Genomic DNA, 2,862 nt, shown 5'->3' with positions numbered 1-2,862 from the left:
AAGTTCTTGTTTCAATGTTATTACTTCCTTGGGAATAAATGCCCTTTTTGTGCCTATTTCGACTTATTATTTTGCCTTTTTGCCTGCCTATTTTGGAGTTTTTTAGTGCCTAAAGATCCGGGCTTTAGTTATCACATTTACTGACATACAAGGGGTGCAGGTTATCTCTTTTATGACATTAATCGACATACAAGGGGTATATAGGCTATATCCCTTTTATCACATTTACTGACATACAAAGGGTGCAGGAAGAAACTTTCATATTTCAAGCAATTTTTAAATTCAAAACATACGTCATCATTTACTTAAAAAAAAAAAAAAAAACTGAAGTGGGACGTGTTGGTCAGGTACTTGTCGACACTTGTAATCATTGGATAGACAAACACTGAATAAACTAAAGTCCGTATATTCTATGGAAAGTAACAGAGAAAGAACGAGTACGTGCGTACGCGATACAGAGACGGGGTGAACTGGCCCCTGAGGCACTGCCAGCCTCTGAGGGGCCACAACGGTCAAAACCGCTGACACCGCGGGATTAGTGTTGCCCCAGGCAAGGTGCCTATATTCAGAACTAACATTACCCACATCTCCCTCCCCCCTTCGCGCTCATAGTCCTAGTCTTGAGCGGGTGCCTTGGCTCTGAGCCGCTCCGAGCGACGGGGCACAGCGAGGTGAGGTGAGTCCGGGCGTGGAGGAGACTCGTCCACGACCGGGGTGTCGACTGCAGGGGGCGGAACCGGCCGAAGGAAACGGCGGTTCCTCCACAAGATGCGGCCGCTCGGCATCCGGACGTGATAGGCCCTAGACCGGCCGGCGCCCATTACCGTGCCCACCTTGTCCCAACGCTGCGTGGTTGGGTCCTGGATGCGCACGAGAGCACCTGTCTTCAGCGGCTGAAGCGGGCGGGCATGGGCGTCATACCGGGCCTTGGCATCTCGGGCACGGGTAGCGGCGCGACGGTCACAGCTCTCGGCTCTGGCCTGCCACTCCTTCGCGAAGGCTTTGGCATGGGCAGGGACGCAGGAACGGAGAGGACGGCCGTACAAGACCTGGGCCGGGGAGCGGCCCGTGGAGTTCGGTGTGTTACGCAGCTCCAGAAGGCCTTTGTCGAACGCCTCACAGTCGATGTTACCGGACGGGGCCACCTTCAGGATGAGGTGTTTAACTGCTTTCATTGCAGCTTCGGCGTGTCCGTTCGACTGTGGGTAGTTGGGCGATGACACGTTGTGGCGGACCCCCCATCGCTCCAAAAATTCCGCGAGCTCCCGGCTGGTGAACTGAGGGCCTCCATCAGTCCGCAGACGCACAGGGACACCCAGATCACGGAAGAGGCGCCGGAAGTAGCGGATGGTGGCGGCAGACGTCGTGTCGGAGCCGCAGGTGACCACCACAGGCCAGCCAGAGAGTCGGTCGACGACGACTAGGAAGTGTTTCCCAGCCGCGGTGAAGAAGTCGGCCGACACTGACTCGAAGGACCTGGTGGGGTTGTCGTCGCACAACAAGTGCTCCTGCTGCTGGCTAGGTAGCATAACCTGGCACTGCTCACAGGCGCGGACAGTGCTGACGATGTCCGCGTCTATGCCGGGCCAATACACGGCCTGACGAGCGCGGCGCTTGGTGGCTTCGGCCCCGCGATGACTATCATGGAGGCGGGACAGGACACGGCGACGAAGGGCTGCGGGGACGACCACACGAGCACCATACAAGACGAGGTCCCCATCTGCGTAGAGGTCCTCCCGGAACTTCCAGTACGGGCGGAGGGCGTTGTGGAGGTCAAAGCGGTCGCGAGGAAACCCGGTCCGTACCTTCTCCAGGAGCTTGGTGTAGGAGGGGTCGTCGCGGGCCGCCTTCCGCAACTCCTCGAGTGCCAGATCCTCGTCAGGAGCTGACGAAGGCTGGGGGCGAGCGAGGGAGTGTACGGCCTGCAGAGTGACGCCGCTGCTGACGGAGAGGCTGGCATTCGTGCCGAGCATCTCGTCTTCCGGCGTCGGGCGGCTGACGGGAAAGCGGGAAAGGGCATCGGGGATGCAGAGGTCTTTGCCCGCACGCCACACCGCTGTGAAGATGAACGCCGAGATTTTCTCCTTCAGCCGCTGGAGGCGGGATTCTCGACGGCGTCCAGCGTGTAGCTATTCAGGATCGGGACCAAGGGCCTGTGGTCGGTGATGAGGTCGAAGTGTTGTAGGCCAATCAGGTAAAACTTGCACTTCGACATGGCCCATACCACTGCCAGTAACTCCAGCTCGATGGTGGCGTAGCGAGTCTCAGTATCGGTGAGGAATCGCGAGCCACACTGGACCAGGCGGAACTTTCCTCCTCCGTGGTCCTGCAGGAGGGCGTAACCTACGCCGTACAGGCGCGAGGCGTCCGTCTGCAGGGTGGTGGGGAGGGCTGGGTTGAACGTGGCAAGGACCGGAGGACTTGACAGGGCCTCCTTCACCTTTTGGAAGGCCTGGTCATGGTCAGGTGTCCACGTGAACGTCCTTTTCGGGCTCATCAGGGGACGAAGAGGTAAGGCGGCGGCGGTGATGTCGGGAGAGAATTCTGCCAGCTGGTTCACCAATCCCATGAAGGACCTGAGATCCGTCAGATTGGAAGGCGTGGCGAAGTCTGCTATAGCTCGCACTTTCTCCGGGTCGGCAGCAATACCATCCCCTGAGAGCCGGTAACCGCAGAAGGACACAGTCGGAGCAGCCACGACAAACTTCTCGGCGTTGAGAGTGATGCCGTGCGTCCTGCACCGAGATAGTACCTTATCGATGCTGCGGAGGTGCGTGAGGTAGTCTTTGTCGGAGAGCAGCACGTCGTCCACTACCTTCACACAGTTGGTCACGCCTTGGAGTGCCGTGTCGCCGCGTAAAC

At 58.2% G+C, this 2,862-nt stretch overlaps 1 protein-coding gene across 1 annotated transcript; it reads right to left on the bottom strand.

The window, feature by feature from the left end:
- Positions 1–415: 415 nt before the first annotated feature.
- LOC126993586 (uncharacterized protein K02A2.6-like) lies at positions 416–2,097 on the bottom strand. Its single transcript, XM_050852720.1, has one exon. The coding sequence runs from the start codon at positions 1,971–1,973 to the stop codon at positions 615–617; it is 1,359 nt and encodes a 452-aa protein (XP_050708677.1). The 5' UTR covers positions 1,974–2,097; the 3' UTR covers positions 416–614.
- Between the last annotated feature and the right edge of the window lie 765 nt (positions 2,098–2,862).

Source organism: Eriocheir sinensis, unplaced genomic scaffold (genome assembly GCF_024679095.1).
Source record: "Eriocheir sinensis breed Jianghai 21 unplaced genomic scaffold, ASM2467909v1 Scaffold64, whole genome shotgun sequence".
In the NCBI taxonomy this organism is placed as follows: Eukaryota; Metazoa; Arthropoda; class Malacostraca; order Decapoda; family Varunidae; genus Eriocheir; species Eriocheir sinensis.
This window is presented reverse-complemented; position numbering and strand designations above follow the sequence as displayed.

Excerpts from the sequence above, each read along its gene's own strand:
- LOC126993586 (XM_050852720.1), bottom strand. The coding sequence starts at position 1,973 with ATGCTCGGCACGAATGCCAGCCTCTCCGTCAGCAGCGGCGTCACTCTG.